At 41.8% G+C, this 22,217-nt stretch overlaps 1 protein-coding gene across 1 annotated transcript in view; it reads right to left on the bottom strand.

Annotated features, from left to right (window-relative positions):
- The window catches only part of SLIT3 (slit guidance ligand 3), a 693,114-nt gene that overhangs the window by 8,566 nt on the left and 662,331 nt on the right, over positions 1-22,217 (bottom strand). Inside the window, exons 32-35 of the mRNA XM_084838630.1 lie at positions 21,731-21,857; positions 4,374-4,528; positions 3,040-3,325; positions 2,418-2,626 (exon numbers count right to left, since the gene is read on the bottom strand). Coding sequence (XP_084694756.1) covers positions 2,418-2,626; positions 3,040-3,325; positions 4,374-4,528; positions 21,731-21,857 — 777 coding nt within the window. The remainder of the gene's footprint in view (positions 1-2,417; positions 2,627-3,039; positions 3,326-4,373; positions 4,529-21,730; positions 21,858-22,217) is intronic.

The raw sequence follows: 22,217 nt of genomic DNA on the forward strand, positions 1-22,217 counted from the left end.
CACAAGCTCTCATTGTATCTTCCTTCCCATAACTTCATTTGTGCCAAGACTTCACCAGGATTCAGCCAATGAGTCTGTTTTCAAAACTAGGGCTAAGTTATGGAGACACTCTGAGCATGTACTAAGTGCCTTTCCCTTACCACTGAAGGTAGAGTTCAGGCAAAAAAAACCCAAACTCCCAAATGACAAAACATGCATAGGACTATGCTGAAAGGGTAGTCAATTCATTATACGGAATTGGGTAGACACTGTATTAAGCTTGCAATACCATGCTCACAACTTAGGACTTATTTCTGAGTAAACAGGCAGAACATCAAGGTGCAAATGTCCCTGCAAAAGTAACTTGTGCTGGAATCCTATGCACACTTTCCTGAGGGTAAGCCCCATTAAACATAACTTCTGAGTAGGCATACATAGGATTGCATAAATTAGCAATATTTATCTCCCCTCCACTTAAAAAACAAACCCCAAACTCCTATTTTTTTAATTAAAGCTTTCTGTTCATAGGAACATAGGAAGCTGCCTTATACTGAGTCAGACCTTGGGTCCATCTAGTGCAGTATTGTTGACACTGACTGGCAGCAGCGGCTCTCCGGAGTTTCAGGCAGGTTTCTTTCGCCCTACCTGGAGATGCTGGGGATTGAACCCGGGACCTTCTGCATGCCAAGCATGTGCTCCACCACTGAGCTACAGCCCTTCCTATTGCTGGATAATGGCAACTGACAAACAAAACAGCCCCAGATTTGTTTCTCTGCAACCATGTGAACCCACTCTTCTCAAAGACCTGAGAGAGGAGAAGGAGACAAAACAACCCTCTTGTCTGTTTGTATAAAGTCAAATACAGTTCATAACTTCTCTTCCTGCTGAAGAGAATTATCTTTAAGAATTCCCCAAGACATGCGCTGGGTGGAATAAAGAAGAGACAGAAAGAAAGAACAGGATAGGGGAGGGAAGACGAAAAGAAGAATGGTGATTGGAAATGTGCATGGGGGTGGGGGGTAGAAAGAATTCCCTAAGCCAAGTGGCTCCTTTCAGAGAGGTAGTACTTCAGAGGAATTTAGGACACTGCGCAGGGTTTGCAAAGGATTACACGTACTTAATTTTATGAGGTGAGGTGGCTGAGGGCTTTTTCTAGCTTTTTTAAAACTGTAGAACCTATTTAAAAGCCCCATCAGTTTCTCGATAATGATGCCACATAGTCCTAACCCTCCCTTTGGGATTATTTGAGTCCTACAGCTCTTTAGGAGAAATTAAAGTGGAGGGGGAGAAAGAAGTTTGTGGAGCCTGATTGGATCCTTTGCTGTACTGAAGCTACTAAACTTCTGCAGAAGCCAAAGGTTCCAGTCTGGGGCAGTAAAATCAGATGCTGTGTGAAATACCAGTATTTCACATGGAGCTCTTTCTTCCCTTCTGTCTCCCTCTTCAAAATTTCATTGCAGGCAAGCTCCCAACAGTGGGTATGTAAGAGCTGAAAAGTAGGGGGAGAGAGGTTTTGTTGTGCCTCAAAAAACCCCTACACCAGAGATTAGGGATAGTGGCCTCCTAATGGTCACCTTAAACACCTTCTGATTAGGATCTCTAATCCCCTGGGTGACTTGACAGTTTTTACTTTTTGTTTTAGACTTTGAGAAAAGGAAACTTTATGCATGGCTAGCGCAAAAACCACTGGACCAACTGTCTGAAATATGGTAGGTTCAGTGAGCTCCATACGGCCTGCTAGGTTCCCCGATTCCATACACTTATGTGGAAGAACAAAGAAATTATAGCTCTTTGCTCTGACACATTTTCTTGAAAAAAGCAAATTTTACCTGTGATTAGCACAAAAGCCACTGGACCTAACTGCCTGAAATTTGGCAGATTCAATCAGCTCCATGGGGGCTACCAAGCCTCCAAATTTCATGTATTTATCATACAAACTAAAAAAGTTATGGCAGTTTTTGTTTTCCAATGCAAGCCAATGGGAAAATGTAAAAAAAAAAAAGGCAATTAGGACAGCTCAAAAGATCCGGGGCACAGCTCAAAAAGATCTGGGGTCTGTGCCCAGGTGGGCCTTTTATAATGACGCCCCTGATGGCATTATGAACAGATCCAGGTTGGCTCAGAGGTGACAACAGAAACAGAGATTCTTCCTGCACTTGCCATCTAATCGGGTTATTTATGTGTGTGGAATAAACAGAACTTGTTTTGGTACCACATGGATCCAAGAAGCCCAGTTGCTAGTCAAAGTGCACTGCTGAAGATGTGTCACATCTTTTAAAAAAACTGTAACCTTACTATGTGAAATGCAGCATCTACACAGAAATTGTCCCTGGAATGGAGAGAAATTTTGCAGAACTCTCTTATCACCTGTGTTCCTTTGCAGGTGAACAAACTGGTTAGAGCAGAGCACAGGGAACACACATTGCTATTGTACCAACCTCTATCGCAGTGTTCTCCACTGTAGTTGGGATCACATTCACAATAGGGCTCGCCTTGCGCAGAGATCTTACACTGCCCATGGCTACATTTCAGAACTCTGCAGGAGTTGGAGGACTCATTCTTTCTGTCGCAGTACATGCCCATGTAACCTTCTATACACTTACATGTGTAAGCAGAGTTGGTGGCTATGCATTTGCCATGGAGGCATCTTAGAGGAAAGAAGAGAGAGAAAGCTGATTTGCAGATTTCAGAATGAACGTAGTTGACAGAAATGTAACATGTAAAAAGGTAGATTCATTAGTTTCTCCTCTGTATTTAACATCTGAAAAATAATGCAGAGCTTCACAGTAAGGAGATTTAGAAACCAAACACACACACACAAAACAAACAACCAGTAACAGTATTATGATTCACATTTTGAACCTCCAATTTGGTGAATTTAGATGAAATACAACCTAAAATTTGACTCATTTTCAATAAGAATATGCCAAGCAGGTGGGCAGGGGGAGGCTCACAGATAATTCTAATGAATCTTTCTAAGAAACAATCTTGATGTTACCAACTGAGGAAACATCTCCCTTTCTCTGCCCTGTTTACCATCCAACACTGAGCAAAACCTACTTGCTACTGTGGCAGGGATCTCTAACTTCTTGGTCACATAGTGAGCCTGTCCAGCCTGGGTGGCACTCACAGACAACACTGGTCTTCTCAATAGAGCGGCAAATGCCATGCTTGCAGATGTTACAGGACTTGCAACCAGGAAGGACCCCTATTGACTGATGCGGTAGATCTTTGAAATCCTGCAGCTCATTATTAATGCGGACATCATGAATGCACCCATGGAAACCGCTGGGCGTCCTCTCTGTACCCTGCCGCAATGAAGACAGCCCCGTGGATGTAGGAATGCCTGCAAAAAAAGTCATGAAGTACTTTAGGTTATACTTTAGGACCTCCACAGTGGTCTACGTGAATGTAATGATATGGTGGTAGTGGTGGTGGTGGGGAAATTAGGTAATCAGCTAGTGGTTCACAATGAACAGTATGTTCGGGGTTACTCCTCTCTCATGCCATCATTTACTAAGCACAACTGGTTTTCTATGTCATTCCAAAGTACGCTACATATAATTGTGAAGGTTTATGTCACACCATAAAGCAAATGCATTTATCTGGGCTGGATTTCCAAACACATAGAAATACATAACTTAAAAACAATAAAATAAAATTACCATGGTTAGAGTGTTAGGTTTGGACCTTGGACAGCCAGGTTCAAAACACTGCTCAGCATTGGAGCTCACTAGTTTGCTATGGGAAGGCATCGTCTTACAGGGCAAACTACCTCAGAAGATGTACAATGAGGATATATTGTAGCTAGCTGATCCTAAGCCTTAAACAGTGCAAAAATGTGTCTGGACAGGCATCCCATATTCATTTACCTGTTCTTGTACCCTTGCTTGTCTTTTTTCTTCTGCTTTTTATTAATCATGGCACAAAATTCCCTGAGTTACAAGATGGCCATCTTTTTCATTCTGGTTTCCCTTTTGATGGTTCCCTGTGCAATTAATGCACATTTTCACTACAGGCATGAGTTTGCTGCAATTGTTCAGTTGTAGAATAGTAGAAACATAAACTAAATAATTCTACAAAGATTTCTTAATTCTTTTTTCTTATTTTAAGGAACGGTTTTGGTTGGTGGCAAATCCTGTCCGTGCGTAATTAGGATGGCTCTGTTACTCTGTGAACACCACGGGACAAAATAACAGTTTTAGCAGGGTAATTTGGATTGGGAAAATGGCATGGGGTTAAAATCCTCACTCCCACTGTTCCAGCCCTGACCCAAATTGTCCCCTGGTTGCATTTGCTATTTAGAAAAATGGATACAATAGTGGATATCCCGAGGTCCGCATGTAACATCTGGTTGGATCCTCAGTGACAATCCTGCAGAAAGTGAAACTCACCTCCAATGTAGAGAGGAGTGTCCTGACCAACCACGGGCTGTTTCTGCAGCTTGCCAAGGCTCTTGGGAGCACCTTTATCTACAACCAAGTTCAAGGTCTGGTTCAACATTACCAGCTCCACACTGTGAAAATGCCCATCATTTACTGTTTCCACACTAAAAGAGAAAACAAAGAGAGATGGGAATTAGGAAGCAAGGTATTTAACTATGACACTCAAGCTTCTACTGCAGTCATCCAATTTCACCTTCACCAGCGACCATAAGAAAAATAAAAATGCTGGACTGAGTCAATATGTGCAGTTAGAATACACTAATGACTGAGAGCAAGGGTTTAGATGTAAATCTAAAACTACTGGCAGTAATTAACCTTTGCAAACGTTTATCAAGGCAAAAATTCTGGGTGATTTTTTTCTCTGGAATAGAAATAATTTGCTCACTCAAGTATTCCAAAAATCCGGTAACGTCTAGTGCATTCCAGTGTTATCTTTGTTGTCCTCTTGTTGTTTTGAAAACCTGGTTTGTGGTGATTTTCTGAGTTACAATGCAATGCCATCCTTTCATGTGTGGATTGGCAAGGCACTGTTAACTAACCTGGTGCAAAGGAGCGGTCCATGATACAGTTGGTGATGGGGTTGGTGAAGGCAGATCTTTTGGCACCACTTGTCCCATGCTACCTCACTGCACTGCCACCGTAACCTGCCCTCCACCCATGTAGTGCTTTCAGAAATGTTAAAATTCCACAGATGAGGTATTTGGGAGAGAGCCCAGTGGAGGGGGACAAGATTTAGGATCTCTCCCATTTGCACCTTCCTTCTCAAACTGCTGATAGGTGAGATTTTAACCTGCATTAGCTACTTCCCTCTTCAGGAGAGGGAGTAGAGGACCTGATTCAACCCCCCTCCCTGACGACTCCTCCCAACAAACTACTGATTAGCAGAATTTTAACCAGTGTTGACTGCTTGTACTTCAGCCATTAGGGGTCCTGCAATGCTGCCCCTCTCCTGTTAAATTTTCAAAAGCTGGCATTTGCCTTAAAAATCTTTTTTGAGGGGGTGGCAAATTGCAAGTGTGCATACACAAAATACAAACACATAGATGACCCACAAGAGATCCACACTTTTTTGCTTGGGAGTGCTGTGGGGTGTAGTAATCCTTTCCATAGGATGGATGTTATGGAAGTGTAATGGGAATATTACAATATACTAAGTGTGGGTGGAACCACAGTGTTAGTTCAGCTTTAGCGAACTGTGGACGAGCAATGCATGAGCCATGCTAAAGGCCAACCATCCCTGTTTGCTAAATTCCACAAAAGAAGAAACATCGTATTTGCAGTACTGTGGGTTGGACCCACCTCTACAATTCAACTGATGGAAGCATTTCCCCATGACTCAAAATCTGCTCTGGAGGGCTGGGAAATTCTCTGAAGCAGATTGTCCAGCAGTGCAGTGGTCTTATTTTTTTAAACTTGGACAGTCTGCTATGCAGTTTTAGAGATGATGGTTTGTTGTTTATTCGTTCAGTCGCTTCTGACTCTTCGTGACTTCATGGACCAGTCCACGCCAGAGCTTCCTGTCGGCTGTTGCCACCCCCAGCTCCCCCAAGGTTGAGCCCGTCACCTCCAGAATATCATCCATCCACCTTGCCCTTGGACGGCCCCTCTTCCTTTTGCCTTCCACTTTCCGTAGCATCAGCATCTTCTCCAGGGTATCCTGTCTTCTCATGATGTGGCCAAAGTACTTCAGTTTTGCCTTTAATATAATTCCCTCAAGTGAGCAGTCTATTTGAACTGTCATACAGAGTCTAGGATATGATCCAGAAGCTCAAACTGAGCTGTCTGTCTACCAAGGAACCTGTGTTTCATCTAAGGTTGGAGACAAGTCTGAGTAACTGTTGGATTTTTTATTTTTAAAAATTGGGGGATCAGCCATTATGTGCTTCTTTCTCCTGACAATCCTAGGTATAGCCCGCATGACACCAAGTCAGTGTCACCAACCCTTCACTAACTCATCTTAAGACTCTGACCATGCAGGTTTCAAGACTGACTCAGCCTTCCCCACCATCTCCCCGCACCACAATGTGCTTTTTTTTAGAACATCTTGCCTAATGAAGAGATCTCAAAACCTTGTCCACAATTTAGCGCATATTTGATTGGTTCTTGGAAAAATATTGCCTCACCGTAGATACAGAAATTAAGTTGCATAGTGCTGAAAACATGAGGAAGTATTACAACTATTTGGAAATGCACACTCCCCATAAAGTATTTAATCTCTCTGTTGTTCATACATCACACTTGAATGAAGATGAAACAACTGGCTGTTTCACATTCTACTGTTTGCCACCATTCTGTAGTATACAGCTCATATCCGATATTCCCTTTTTTACTTCTTACATTTATTCCTTAAATCTTCACAGAAAATGCCTCAGGTGGCAGCGCCAGTGGAACATGATGCGCTGCTACCGCTGCTGCCTCCCTTTTTGTTGCCATGTAAGCAGCGACAGTGCAAGCAGTCTATGCCCATCAATGCTGTCATGGCCCAGGCAGTCTTCAGGGACACTTCACCCACATTGTCTCGCTCTGAGGAAGGACCCCTCAGACCAAGGCGTTATTATGGCTTGGTGGGCACTCTGGAAAACCATGCAGGATGCTTTCCTACTGCAGCATATGCTGCAGCAGGAAAGTGACTGGTGGAGCTCTCTGAAGCATCTGCCCTGATGCCTCACTCTGTGGAGTCCTTTGTCAGAGTGAGGAATTGGGCCTTGCTCGTGCCAGTCTGCTGTGGGGAAGCAGCAGCAGCAGCTACCACCAGCAAACACAAAAACAAAAACATGGCCGGTGGAGGTGGGTGGCCCTCCCTGTGGTGGATAGGAGTGCACGCAATCTGCCTCCCCTCCTGATCCACCACCTGAGGCAAGGGTCTCACCCTCACTCAATGGAGGGCTGGATCTGCAAGGTGGCTAATAAAAATAAAATCCACAATAAATGCTTTAAAAATAACATCACAAATAAACAATATAAAACCATCCAAAATCAGCTAAGCGCATATAATAATGGCAGCCATTAAAACATCATTAAATTAGAATACTGATTAAAACACAGAGCAGCAGGGAAAAACAAATTAGCTTTGTGGGTGAAACACCTGTTTAATTTTTTTTTTTAATGGGTTTTGCCTGCCAGCAGAAGACCATTGCAGAAGCTAAATGAGCCTCCCTCCAGACAGAGCTTCAAGATCTAGGCACAACTGAGAAGGCTCTTTCTCATATTCCTGCTAAATGCACATCAGATGATGGTGGGACAAAGAGAAGGGCCTTTCCCTTGCATCAAGAAAGGAAGATACGGCCTTTTACAAGGACAGTCACTACTATTTCTGCCCAAAGGGACATAAGTATTTATTCTGAATTGCACTGCTCTCTGCAGGGAGGTTTTACCCTTGAGATTTTTGCCCTTTGGATTCTTTAAATGACTTTTGATATTATAGAGGTGATGTAATACTCAGCTAGGATAAGTGATATGTGAAGTTTACCTCTACCATGATATACATGCAAGAAAATGCTCAGGAGGAAGAGCTGCCTGCTCCTGCTGTGGGGGAACACTGATTGGAGTAGCAGAGTCTTCAGAGTCATCTTTCCTTGCAGGTATACAGCTGAAGCCAGAGGCCAGAGGCTGAAGCCTAAGGGCTCTTGCCCTGTGGCTCTTAACCTCGGGCAGCAGCCTGTGGCCACAGCAGAGAGAGAATGGCCAAGCTGACAGAACAGCCTACCTCTGGATGGGAGGACTATATGAACAGGCTGCTCTGATCTTTAGCAGCACAGCAGCAGATGTCCACCTGATGACAAAGTGACCCCCAACCCTCAAACTCCAGATGACCTCTCTCAGTGGCTTCATATAGACGTTAACAGCATAGAGAAGAAATACAGCTCTGAGGGACCCCAGAGACCATGGGGCAGGGCAACAGTCCCACATCACCACTTTCTGGGAGCACTCAGCCAAGTAAGATCAGAATCACTGCAACACAAGTCCCTCCAAGTTCCATATTGGCCAAATGTCACAGAAGGATCCCATGGTGGATGGTACTGAATGCTGCTGAAAGGTCCAGCAGGTCCAATAGGAAGGCACTCTCCTTGTCTAGTTCCTAGCGTAGGTTGTCCACCAAGGCTGTTTCAGTCACAAAATCCAGCCCGAACCCACATCTAAAAGGATCCAAATAACCAGCTTCATCCAAAAAGGCCTGAAGTTGAGTCGCCACCACTCACTAGACCTTACCCAGAAAAGGAATGTTGGCGACTGGCCAATAGTTATCTAGAGTGGTGGGATCCAACAATGGTTGTTGTGGTTGTTTTCCAAAAATGGCCTACCACAGCTTCCTTTAAAGGGATTGGGACACAGCCCTCCTCGGAGGAAGCATTTACCACCTCCACTCTCCAGTTGGCCAGTCCCCCTCTGGCAACTTTTACTAATCAGGATGGACAAGGTTCCAAAAATAAGTGGGTTGGTCTCACTCCTCCAAGCAACTTGTCTACCTCCCCAGGTTGAACATGATGAAACTCATCCATTAGACTGGACAAGCAGCTCAATCACCACCTGCTCTCAATGTGGAATCCAAGCCAGAAGGATGAGAGCTATTTTCTCAGGAAAGTTTTGCAAACATGTCAGACCGAGTTGCTGAAAATTGCCCCTCAATACATGGAGCCCAGAATGTAACAGTCCCCTTACAGCTCAAAACAACTCTGCTGGGTGACATTGTGCTGATGCAATGGTGGTAGAAAAGAACAACATTTTTGCTGACATCAACACCACAGAGCAGGACTTGAAATGGGCTGTTGCCCATGCTCAGTCGGATATGTCAAGGAGTCTGTGGAAGTCCGGAATTGTCACCTGGAAGCAGTGATGGATTGGACATGGGTTAACAAGCTGAAGCTCAATCTAGACTACGTACTGTTAATTTCCAATCCTAGATTGGGAAAGCTAATCTAGGGTTGGAAGTACAGCCTGTTTTGAATGGGGTGGCACTCCCTCTGAAGTTTGCAGCTTAGGGGTGCTTCTGGACCTGGCATTGTTCCTGGAGGGTCAGGTGACTGCTGCAGCCGGGAGCACCTTTGCTCAACTTTGACCAGTGCATTAGTTGTGCCACTTCCTGGAGAAAGCAGATCTGGCCACACTTTAATCACCTCCTGCTTAGATTATTGCAAGATGCTCTGCCTCGGGTTACCTTTGAAGAGTGTTCAGAAACTCCAGCTAGTGCAAAACACAGCAGCCATATTGCTTTGTTGACCATTTTACACTGGTCTTGTATCAACTGCACTGGTTACCAATTTGTTTCTGGGCACAATTCAAGATGGTGGTGCTTACCTAGAAAGCCCTAAATGGCTTGAGGCCAGGGTATCTGAAAGACTGCCTCCTCCCATATGAACCTGCCCATAATTTACGATCCTCTTTGGATGCCCTTCTCCATGCCCCACCACCAAGAGAGGCTAGGTTGGTAGGAATTCAGGACAGGGCCTTCTCCGTGGTAGCACCTGCCTATGGAACTGTCTCCTGAAGGAAGTTAGATTGTTTAGTTTTAGGGGGGCTGCTAAAACACTTTTGTTCTGTATATCTTTTTTGTATTTTAAACATATTAGCTCCACAGTCTGTTTTTAGGATTCTCTCCTGCTCTTAATTCTTCTATTGGCAATGTTTTTAAAGTTTTAAATTTGTTTTTCAATTGTTTTAATTTTTAATTGTAAGTTGCCTTGGGGTCCTTATTTGGACCAAAAGGTAACACATCATTTAATTAATTAATTAATTAAGTGTGAATGGTTAAGTTATAACCATGGCAGGACTAAAGATCCATGAAGTTAGTTCCATGGGTCCACAGAGTATTTAGCTTTATTCTCTCCTCAAACATCAGCCTTTACTTGCCTCATGGAAAACTGTTTTTGCAACTTAGGGGCTGGGCAGTTTCATAAACAATTTGTGATAAGGCATGGGGGTTATCTGCTGTTCAAATGGGAAAAGAAAGTCAAATTCCACTGGTCTAGCATTATAAGTCTTTGGATCCTGGTCCATGAAATGTCTCTTTTTCTCAGACAAAAATATCGAATTCAAATTTTATTGAACGGTAGAAACTAAGGGCATGATCCAACCTAGGTGAAGCGCTTGGTAGTCTCACTGTTTTCAGTGGGAAAGTTAAACACATGCTTAATCTTTGCCACTTAAATCAGCGAGACATATAAATAAGAATCTGGCTGAACTGTGCCCCAATGTTTTAAAGCTGGAAATATGATAATGCATAATTAGAGAACATAGTACTCTAATGCCCTAAGGAGAGCTTGAAAAATGGCATTTTATTAAATCAGCGATTGCTGTCCCCTCAAAAGGACAACTCTGGATTCTAAGAAGGGATTTCCTTTCAAGAAGATAAGTGCTTATGTGAATGTTTCTTCCTAGAGAGCTTGGTTTGCTGTTGCTGAATCAGAGGCTACAATCGTCTGAGGCAGTCGGAGACAGTGGCTTGGCGAGAGTTGAAGGATGAAAGCCACAGACACTGAAGAGCGCATCACGGTTGGGCCAGCAGTACACACTGGCTATGCTTTGAGGGGACAAGAGGGCTATTCCCTCTGACAGCAAGATTTTGCTAAAATGGGAACTCAACTGGCCATCAGGTGGTCCTCAGACTGAATTTCCAAAAACAATGCCAGAGATTAAATCCTTGACATAGGACTGAATGTTTTAATCGCACAACATTGCTCTTCACTTCCACTGTGTATGTATACTACGTGAAAGCACAGGCAAATAACTCTGTAAATCCGTTACCACAGTGACAATGCCAACACATAGTAGAAATTTAAATGCTTTCAATAGTAGTATTGGGTTGTTATTTCAGACAGAGACAGTAAAGTGGAAACTTTTGCTGGCGTTATAAATAAGAGGCAGACAAGTACACAGCCTTGGGAAGTGCAGCTGTATGGTATGACATTAAACTGCACTCCAACACTTCATTTCTAGGTGGCAGTAGAGCATCATGGAAAGACAACTTTCAGGCTTTGAAAAAGAAAAAAGAAAGAAAACAAACTGCGCTGCTTGTATATTATCCAGTGAACTACACAATCATCTCAAATCAGAATGTAAACAGCTTGGCAGAAAAATGGAGCTAGGGCAGGACGAACTACCACCAAAATTAAAGCTTTCTAGGAATGGAGAACAATGGAGCTGATCTGTACAAATGACAAAGGGAAAATGTAATAACATCTGAACATCTGTAAATGATCTAGGATTGCAAACATATCTAGCACTCTTTCAAGGGTTATTTTGATAAGAAATTAAATAAGAAATAGCAATATGTGCATGTGCGTGTGAGAGAGACAGAAAGATAGAGAATTTAAAATGGGAGTTGGATCAGCACCAACTTTGTGTTTGGATTTGTAAAGCCAAAGCTTGTCTTAGCAACTCTTTGCCAACCAATTAGAAACAGTGCTCAAGTTTTCATTTTGGGCTAGGTTCCAGTAAAACTATTAAAATGTTGTACAATAAGCGGAATCTGCCTTGTTTGGAACCATTCTTTTGGAATTCGCAATATATACTTTAAAAAACACACTAATTGAAATATAAACACTTTTCAAGACACTCAGTTGCATTTGATTTGACATTTCCAAGGGGGGAAAGTAGCCATTACTCCATCTGTGCATAAAATAAAAAAGCAAAACACAAAAACAAAAACACAACGTATGGAAAGTAGCTGTCATCAGCAGTTATCACACATGGGAGCAGATAATACTATGTGGCCCCCTATTCTTAGCCACATTTTGGTAACCATCATCTAATTCTCTGAGAGGAATAGTACTAAATTGATGTGACGGAACATAATTGTGATTCACTGACATTCCTGTGAGCTGACTGAAGTACGTATCCAGGACTATGATAGAATGATTGTAGAATTATTTATCTTCATGGCTTTATTCATATGTTCTTTTTGCCTACCTTGACATGGGTTAATTCCCACAATAGCATTTCTTGAATATGTACTCTAATAAATATATAGTAAAAAGCTAAGACACTGGTCCCAGGGACAGGAATTGAGAATTGGAAACTGTTTGATAGGATTAACGTTGATAGTTTATAATGCTTGATATTACAGTCTGTTCCTTTCCATTGCTTCCTCCCATGGAATATACCTAATTCAAGGTCAGTTTTATTTATTTATTTTATTCATTACATGCATTTATAATAGAAGAAGTATTGGTTTGCTAGAATAAAGATGACCTAAGTCAAAACCCATTTTGTGATTTTATGAGCTCGGTCAGCATTCTTCACTGCAAGGCCCAAGGGCTACTGCTGGCTCCCAGTCTTCTCAAGTACAGCTCTACCCCTCCCCCCATTCTTTCTCTGCAGTAGCTGCTCACTCTCCAGATTTGCCTTGTCGTTTGCTTTCCTGACGGGCCAGCTGCTGTGCTCTGGGCTACTGGGGGAGGCTTCAGGGTGAGGAATCAGGAGGCCTGAAGTTCTGCAGCTGTAAAGTGGCTGGGGTGAGTAAGGAGAACGGAGGAGTAATTTGCCAATTAGATGTGGTGAGGGAGGAGCCCAAGAGGCAAAGAGCAGCATGACTGTTTAGCTGCAGTGGCGTACTGCGCAGCCACTGGAGGTAGAGAGGAAATTTAACACATGGGCAAGAGAGTGGACCTGCGCTACGAGATTTTGCAGCACTGAGTAGAGCAGAGCGCACTCTCAGTGACAAGAAACAGATCCATTCCAATCCAAGGACCAATTTAGCCTGTTGGAATTTCCCTGCCTGGTGACTTACAGCTGAGGTCTTGCTTTGATGATGGGGATGGGGAAAAGGGGCTTGAAAAGGCCTTCAGCCGGGTCTGATGCACAGCATTGCCACTTGATCAGGACGGGAAGAGGAGAGGCTCCCCATGTCCCATTAAAGGCCCACAAGAGGGCTTGGTCAAAGTGGCTCCAACTTGAAAATAGCAAAGATCTCAGAGCTAAATTATTAGGATATTTGATCCATTCACATCCGACTGTTTTCCTTTACCAAGCTATTCAACTTTGTAATCCTTCAGGGTGGTCACAAGAATGTACTCACACACCATCTTCTAAACAATGAACATCTTCTTGAGCAACAGAATATATACATGCAATTAACATATTAACATACTCTTGGCTGCTGGATCAATACAAATATTAGCTTCAGTCTGCTCTCTGCTATACCCAGAGAGTATCTTCCTAATGAATTCGTTAGGTTTTTACTCTGAGCCATATTGCAATCCATCTACAATGATTATCCTATTTAATTGTGAGCTTTGGGGGGTTTTCAACCAGAAAACATCAACTGATCACAGGGTTAAACTACCTGTGATGCTCAGTCAGATTCTCATATGTTTTCCCTGCACCCCCAGGGAAAAAGAAAGAAGGCTCACAGGGAATAAGATAAGCATCCCTCCAGATTGCAGCTTCAGACAACTGCTTTCTATTAACCCCATTCTCCGTCTGCACACACACAAACAAAATGTTTGGAACAAACATTCAAGATGGACTGTCATGTGTAGTTTGACTCACAGTCAGATACTCCAGTTTCCAAATATAAGACAAGTATGACATTTGAAAATACAATTTGCAGAAGAGAAAGACTTCCCTTTATTTTACATTTAGGACTGAAAAGTGGCCACAATGCTAGGCCGTTTGTTTGCACAATACAAATTAATACAAAAATCATGATTAATAACAAAGAGGAAAAATAAATGTATTCAAAGGGATGTTTTTGATCCAGAAGTGGTTTATAATCCCGTTTCTTGCTCTGAAATTATGTGCACTGACTTTATTCACTTGTAGTTACTCTGTTGACAGTGCTTAGTACTAGAGGTAATTAAAAATGTTCCCAGCTTGAATGGAAGGCAGAAAATGAAACTGTTTAGCTGAAACTGGAAGCTGAACATGCTGAAAAAAAATATCCTGCTGTCTTTTAGAAACCAGATATAACTAGCCAGGAAATTAAATCACTTCCATTTTTTTTAATTGGGTGCCAACACGTAGTTATAGCTTCAGCATTTCCAGTACAACTATAGGAAACCAGGTCAAGAATGAGGCTTGTTCAGTTACTTCTCTGGAAATCTAGAGGGCAATGGATGCCTCACAAAGCTAATGAATCCAAAAAACTATAAGCAAGCTCTCATTTTAGCAACATATCAGTCTGTTTAAGCTTTCCTTAAACAATTGATTATACAATCTTTAAACCGAATGATATGATTTAACACAAAGAGAAAACCCTTTTTAATCAGGGTGATGTGGATACATTTCAATGGGAAAACAGCACAGAGATGAAAGGGTTAAATGCCACCTCCCTGCATACCAGAATACTAGTCCAGATCAGGGCCCTTGCAGCTTATCTTGCTAAACAAATAAGAGTATCCAGCTGTAAGCAGGTTTAACATTATGACGTGGTTTGCACATAATGACAATTCATGGGTGGTTTATTCCATGAAGTGTCAAGGCTGTGCAGGAGCGAGCAATTGTGCTGCTTCCTGCCTGCTCACAGCTTCCAATTCCTTTCCGATTTACAAAACAACTCAGGAACGTCCCATTTCTGGGTTGTGCTCCATGACAGTTGCTCAGGGAGAAACAACTCAGACTTTAACCTCTGAACAAGGTTTTGGGAGAAACTAAGAGCAAGATTTGGATGTAATGGAGCACAACCCAGGAATTGGGCCTTCCTAGGTTGCTTTGTAAACTGGACACAAGTAGTGAGTGTGTGAGAGGCTGCACTCTCCCTCGCTTGTGTGCAGCCCTGACAATTCATGGGTTAAACAACCCCTGAATTGTCGTTACATGCAAACTGGCAGCTTGCCACTAAGGCTGATACTGAGTCTTTTCGGTATGCTCAGAGGGCTGGATACATTTACGAAAAACAAAAATGCATGATAGGTGTTAAAATCATAGCAATGGAGTACCATACATACAATGGAGGAAAACTGAATGATGTACAAGAGACCACACATGCAGTCTCAGAGAACTGGCTACATGTATAACGGGTTTGTGTTCGTGTGTTATTGGTAATCCTGTGTAGATCACGGCAACTTGTTACCAGAATGACAGTAGGGCATAGACATCATTATCATTCACCCTCAGTGTGTGCTCTTTGTCTGCGTTTTTGGAAGGAGATGCTTCCAACTGTGTTTGTTAACCCTGAGAATAAGTTAGGGTTAGATGTTACACAAAATACATTTATCTTTGTTTTGCTTATGGTGATTTTCTCTCCCTCTCTCTATCTTTCTACCCCTCTCTTCTATAATTCCCAGGAACCAGTATATTTTCAAGGAAATATGAATCATTTCTTCAGAGATAATGCATGCCCATCATCATTTTATGTTAAGAGTCATCAACTTTTTCTGAAAAGGCTCCTACGCCCTCAGCTTCAACTGGTGCAGAATGCAGAGGCTAGATTATGCAGTGAGTCTGCCTACCGTGAACATATCACTCCAATGTCAAAGGATCTTCAGTCCTCTCAGTTTGTCTTCAGGCTCAATTCAAAGTGCTAGATTTGACTTTTAACACTCTAAAACAGCCAGCAGCTGGCTGGGTGTTCAACATATCTGGAGAGCACCAGCTTGGGGAAGGCTGCAGGAGCCATGCTAGAAAAGAAGAATGGCAATAGTATGCCATGTGATAGTTTCCTCTATATATAATAGGGAAATCAGTTGTGTGGGAATGATCAATTTAGAAGCCTGCTTCTGATCTTGTTTTTAACCGTGTATCATTCTTTTCTGATTTTAAGTACTGCAGAAAGTGCAGTGTCTGAAAAGTTAAAACTAATGCTAAAGATTTTTAATACTGAGCATAAATAAGCTCTCAGAGGAATGGCAAATGGAACTGTTGGTTGGCTGATTACATTGCTTTAAACTGACAATAGCTATTTTCCTAAAAGATGTAGGCTCTAAAGTCCTGTTTTAAAATATTTAGCATTCTAGTAACAGTACAGAACAAAACTATCCGGTGAAGAAAAAAAATCAATAAAAAAATCTGTCCTGTAAATGTCAGATATAATCACGATTGTTATCCTAACTTAAATTCTTATACAGCAGAAAATCAATAAGTAGAGTGCTAAACAGAAAAAAATAGTCTTGAAACAAAGGTATTTAAAATGAAGCAATAACCCCCCCCCCCCGATTATATATGGGAAATATGGGAAAACATGGATAGTGTCTTATGAAAATTTTTGTAATAAAATAGCTGCCTGTCCTAAAGTTTCTAGTTTTAAAGTTTCTATTCAGTTAATTTCCCTCTCTTTTGAAGTTAGTGATAAATGGCAATATACTTTATAAAAGTTCTGTCAAAAGATATTTACTGACTTCTACATGACATTAGAGTGCCCAGGAAAACATTAATGCAAACTTTGACCTTTCTGCTCCAAGGCATAAGGCTGAAGAAATCTGAAGTGAATCCCCAAAGAATCTCAGATTATTTCATAAATTCCACATTTATGGAATCTGAGCAGTAACAAATGAGCAAGATCCTGAGATAGCTTCGTTTACCCATCTAGCAGACTGCAATATACACTAGCAATTCCTTCGCATTTTACATCACTGTGTGTGATTAAATTAGACAAACCCATCAGGTCAAACTGCTATTTATATAGTAGCTTTTGTTGTAAAAACAGTGTAAAGAATAAGAAAATAAGAAGAGCCTGCTGGATCAGAACAATGGCCTATGTAGTTCAACCTCCTGTTTTCCACAATGACCAACTAAACACAGTTCTTTCTGGTGTTACGTAGAGCAAAAATGTTGCAATGCAAAAATTCAGTTCTCACCTTTCCTCTTTAATATTTACTCTTGTTTACATATGAAAAGAGAGATACTGGGGCTTAAAACACACCTCTCTAACCCTGGATGCTGGCTATGGAGGGGAAAAAGCACTCTGCAAATACTTGAAGATACTCTCTTCCCCAGCCAACCTGCTTATACAGTAGAAAGAAACACTCCTAACTAATGAAGGATATTGAAGCAACTAGTTCCAGGACCCTAACATTAGATCCAAAATGCCTAGCACCAGGCAGCTTAAATAAAACACTGGTTTCAGCTGTAAAAATGATCTGGTCACATAAAGGTAGTTGGGAGTAAATGTCAAGCTCGCATGGTGGGAACCAACCAACCAACCTCTAAGGCGGGCTTTTCTATTCTGCAATAGAAGTAGCAATGTCTGGGGAAATGGTGCTAGAAGAACAAATGTCATTAAGATCACATTTGACATATTTTAAAGTAAACCTTGATATCGAAGTCAGGTTCTGGGCTTGGCTTCTCCTGAGCTCTTCTGAAACCATTTGGAGGGGAAGTGGTCTAAATGAGGTTTAATCAAGGGACGTACTAGAATTTCACTTCTGATTGCAAATCACCAGAACCCGAAAAGTGAACAGGAGCTCATTTCTGTAAAAATGCTCACACATGATTGAGGTTGTGATCGTGTTTGAAATATGTGTATTTTTTGGGAAATGTGCACTTTAAAATCTGCAGTTTTTTTTTAAAAATACACATTTTCACAATTTAATCAATGGAGGGAAGTTCACACTTTCCCCATTTGAACTGTGTACTTTGCTTGCTCGAATGAAAAGAAAAGCAGGTTGCAAATGAGAATGGGAGTGAGACACATCAAGCTTCAAAGTGGAGTTTGGAGAATCCTGATGAGCTCCAGCATCTCTGGTTCTCCCACCCTTAGTTTAAGCAGTGATGGTTTATCCTACAGTTTTCAGAGCACCTTCAAGTCTTGATAAAGGACCCACCCCCATTTTAAATCAGTGCACACACATGACTTCAGGCAGGTTTAAAAAACTTTTTTCCACATTATTTTTGACTCAGGATCTGTTTGTAGCTGGTACCAACATGCTAGCGTGGAGCATGACTGGAATTCACAGGGTTTTTCTCTGCATAGTGTTCCAATCGGGTGCCTCTGCTTTAGGCAAGTGGAGGAAGGGTAATAGTGGAGAAAAACCAAGACAGGGTGCTGAATGGACAGGCGCTGCCATTTGGTTCACACTTTTTGTGCCTTCTGAATCCTTCCTCCAAGCAAGAGACAGGGAACGGGGAGGATCGCCTGCCCTAGGAAGCAGGAAATCAAAGACAGACAAAGGGGGATTCTTTTTTCTGGTTTTGGGCAGCAGAGGGGAAATTAGAACTATGGAGATTTAATGGCAGAGGTATTGATTTGGGAAGCTCACTAGCACAACATGACCACAATAGGATTCCCTCTTGTTTATGCCTAGTATCTGGTATTTAAAGCGAGAAAAAGAGGTGTATGTTATGTGTGGTTGCATGGGAAGTGTCAGTGTGCATCGGTGGGGGGGGGAGAGGTAGGGAGAAAAGAAGGAAAGGCAGGAAGGCAGGAAGGCAGGAAGGCAGGAAGGCAGGAAGGCAGGAAGAAAGAAAGAAAGAAAGAAAGAAAGAAAGAAAGATGTAGTGTGTGCTGTCATCTCCCAGCCTCTGGATTTATGTTCTCCAGTCTCTAAAATGGAGAAATGTTTTCTAGAGAATCTTTTTTTTTTAATTCTGTGATCATATATTTCATATCATTTGTAATATGTATTTTGTGGCTTGGCTCTTTTTCTTGAGAAAATGCTCTGCTCTGTATGTACTTCCCTGCTTTCTGCTTTTGACAGTTGTTGTCTGGATTGGCCTCATACCATGGTGTGGGCGGTAGTGCTTGGTGGCAGGGGACTTGTAAACACATGAAATAGCTGTATGCCTTCGATGAATAGAGTATTTTCTGTGGCCTCTGCCTCCTGACATGCCAATTCCCCTCCACTGGTGGGTGTGGGTTGGCAAAGATGGGACTTCTAATACCCTCAGCAGGGTCCCAATCCAACTATATTCTCAATAGTATCCCAGTACTGATAGGAAAACATGACCAATTACAGAGAAGAAGCAAAAGGAATTTCCCCCATTCTGAAATCCACTCACTACGGGGAAAAAAATCTAATCCACTTAGAAGGTCCTCTACCTCCCCAGTCTTTTGACATTCTTTAGCTGCAGTTTTTCTCCCTTAGCCCAGCCTGTTCCTGCGGAGGTTGATGCTAATCCCCATTCTGCTTTGCTCCTTAAACTAATAAAAGATTAGAGTGACATTTCAGAAAGGGCATCACATTAAGCAGCAGCTTTCACCATCTCAACAGATCACACAGTGCAAAACGCAGTCAGCGAGCAGGCCATTAATCTTATGGTAATGAGGTGTCATTCTGAATGGAGACCTCCTCCTTGATCAATATGAAGGGCACGGGAATAATGAGGACACTGATGCTCTGCGCCATGGGTAACTTTTCCAGGAAGGAGAGGATCCATAAAATGCTCTGATATCAGAAACAGCCCCTTGTCACGAAAGCATTCTGCTATCAACAATAGGGAGCAGGCGCCCGCTCTGATCTGTCACCTCATGTGTTGTCTGCAACTAATGAGCCTTCCCCTATGTTCTAATTAGTGGCATAAAACTGCTGTAACAACTCTGCCTTTGCTATAAGATGGAATCAATTAGGATTAGCTGCAAAATAAAGAGTCTGTTTTCCTGACTATCCCACCAGGCTATAATCACTGGTGAAAGTAACCAATACAAACCCTTGCGATGGGTAAAAAGGGTAGCGCAGACCTAACGATTGGCCTTTCTGTTGCTGAAGCCAATGTACTGCCTAATTAGTCAATACACCACCGGCATAGAAAACTGCCTACCGAGTTTGCTGCCACTCTGTTGCATACAACAGAGCTCCTAAAAGGAACAGGCAACAGCTCCAAACTGAGCTCATTACCCATCCTGCCTTGTTTCCGGAGGTTTAAAATTTTCACATGAAGAATTGAGACTCTATAAACAGTTTCCTGTTTCTCTATACATAAAACTGGACCTTTTAAGTTTACTGTGCAGGGCAATAGGATCCCTTTTAAATAAAATACACTATCTTTGGTTCCTCTGGGACATCAGAAACTACCACAACTAGGGACAGGATGTTGGAAGCTAATAAAAATGTCCTTTGACTCAATGGTTGAATTTTGCTCACTTTCAGAGCAGCTCCATACTTAGGTTGCTTCCAAATACGGCTTTTATTGTGCAGTTGCTCTGTGTCATCCATGGAATTTTACAGATAGTCCAGACATCGTTGTCTCCCATTTGTAACCTTCCTGTGTTTTCTCAGTAGGTCTTCCATCCCTTTTTCTTTTACTGTTCCATTAAGGAGGGCAAGATGGAAGAGCTGCACAATGACTTTTGAATGGTAGCACTAGGAGCTGTTTGTTCAGAAGCACTCCTCCCGTAGCAGTTGTGTTTGCCACAGATATACACTCAACGTTCTCACAGCAAAGTGTAAAAAACAGGCACGAGAAGTTTTTGTGCTTTGGCTTTAACTGCTGACCCTGTCTCCTTGGTCAATTGTTTTATAATGTTGTTTTTATGACATTTTAATTTTTAAATGCTGTAAGCCGCCTTGAATTGTGTTTTTGCAACAGAAGGGCAGACTATAAATATTTTAGTAAATACACAAAATAAGTTAAATACCCAAGAACCCTGACTGGGCTTGTCTCCATGATGCACATTAAACATACACATATCATTCACAATTTACATGTTTGTTGGGGGAGATATCAGTATACTCATGGCAAACACAAATGATGCATAAAATGCCTGCTCTCAGTGTTTGAGGATCACCATCTTTGTGGCTAGCAAATGATTTTTTTTCTTCAGATCAGACTCATTAATGCTTTTGATTTTAAAATCTACTCATTGTGGATATGGTTTGTCTTCATTGTGGAAGTCATCTATTGTTATTTGCTCCATAAGCACTTTTCTAAAGTGCACCTGCTATCTGTGGCAGTAGCTGCAGTTGATCTATGGAAGATGCTGGGTATGATACATCAGTTGCCTCTCTGCCCAAAAGGGTAAATGGCTCTGTCTCATACTAAGGGACTGGACTAGATGGCTCATGATTTGATACTTCACCATTTCCCCCAGTTTTAAAAAGCCCTCTGGACCAATATTAATTCAATTGAAAAAATGGGCCTCATTCCTTAGAAGTGGTGATGGAGAGAGGATCAAAAGGCACAGAACTAGTTCTGGGTAAGGATTAAACGAGAGCAAGAAGTCTGTGGAATAATGAAACAAGGGTCTATAGAAATATTGGATTTTGCCTATTTTTTAAATGGAATGTCTGGGGAAAAGAAAAACAAAGAAACCTCTCTTCCCCACTTACTGCAACTACATCTTTCCCCCATAAACTGATAAGGAAAATAAAATTGAAAACATAAATACTAAACACACATAAATTGCTTACATAAACTGTAAGAAAAAAATATAAGAGACAAACAGTATGGTTTTACTTTTTAAAGAAAAACTTCACTTCCTAAGTCAGTGGACTTACCTGTATATAGTTGTGGGTGGAGAGTTCATCGTGTCATAGCTAAGCCTCACATGACCTTGATACAACTCTAAAGCCAGAGGATCATTGTCCCCTTTGTATAATAAGATGCCGTTGTCTTTATCCGTTGCTACCTTTGAATGTCAAAGTGAAGAAGATTAATGGTGATATAAAAGGAAGCAAAGGCAAATACGTAATATATTTCTGTACCCTTACGACGAGTATTATTTCATGTACAGTTAAAGTGGACACCAAAGCATTTGTCCAAATGCCACTGTGCTCAGCTGTTCAGTGAGGAAAATTGGTCATTTGTTTATGCACACTGTTTTATATGTAGCATCTGCAGACATTCCAGTAGGCATCTCTGTGTGCAATGGACATTGAGAACTGTGCTTTTTCTATACACAGAGATTTGCTAGCACAAACGCTCACAGATGGAATACACACAATTTCTGTACTACAAGAAACATCACAGAAAAAGATCTACACT

Source organism: Heloderma suspectum, chromosome 2 (assembly GCF_057233095.1).
Source record: "Heloderma suspectum isolate Gila_16-S chromosome 2, 16-S_ref, whole genome shotgun sequence".
Classification (NCBI taxonomy): Eukaryota; Metazoa; Chordata; class Lepidosauria; order Squamata; family Helodermatidae; genus Heloderma; species Heloderma suspectum.